Source organism: Lolium rigidum, chromosome 4 (assembly GCF_022539505.1).
Source record: "Lolium rigidum isolate FL_2022 chromosome 4, APGP_CSIRO_Lrig_0.1, whole genome shotgun sequence".
Classification (NCBI taxonomy): Eukaryota; Viridiplantae; Streptophyta; class Magnoliopsida; order Poales; family Poaceae; genus Lolium; species Lolium rigidum.
Window position 1 is genome coordinate 151,520,448 of NC_061511.1, and position 450 is coordinate 151,520,897.

Below are 450 nucleotides of genomic sequence, written 5' to 3' on the forward strand. Positions count from 1 at the left end.
CTACACGCGCGCGGCGCCATCGTAGGTGAACCGGAGCTTGCCGCCGTCGAGGCGCGCCGACCCGTGTCCGTTCACCGCGCCGCGGCGCCCCGTGTCCACGGGCTCCGCCGCCGAACGCAATGCCCGCCGCCCCGTGACCGTCGCCGGTGGCGCCGTCGAAGACGACGACACGGAGAGCCCCGCCCTCTCCGCGGTGTGGTGCGCCTCGAAGTCGAGCTCGACAGCGTCCGCGTCGCCCACGCACCGCGCGGCGCCGGCGGCGACGAACGAGGCCTGGCCGATGATGACGATCTTGTCCGGCGCGTTGCGCCCGTTGTGCCATATCGAGAAGCAGTAGGTCGCGGAGCAGAGCAAGGCGGCGACGGCGAGCGTGAGGAGGTCCCCGCGCGCGCACCACCTCCTTGAGGCGGCGCGGCCGCTCGGCGAGGTGGCGCTCGGCATGCCCGGAGG

General features: G+C 74.4%; 1 protein-coding gene across 1 annotated transcript; it reads right to left on the minus strand.

Moving 5' to 3' along the window:
• On the minus strand, window positions 1-441 carry LOC124647644. The gene has a single exon (XM_047187551.1). The coding sequence runs from the start codon at window positions 439-441 to the stop codon at window positions 1-3; it is 441 nt and encodes a 146-aa protein (XP_047043507.1).
• Between the last annotated feature and the right edge of the window lie 9 nt (window positions 442-450).

Bases quoted from the DNA above. Each gene is read 5' to 3' on its own strand.
- LOC124647644 (XM_047187551.1), bottom strand. From the start codon at position 441: ATGCCGAGCGCCACCTCGCCGAGCGGCCGCGCCGCCTCAAGGAGGTGG.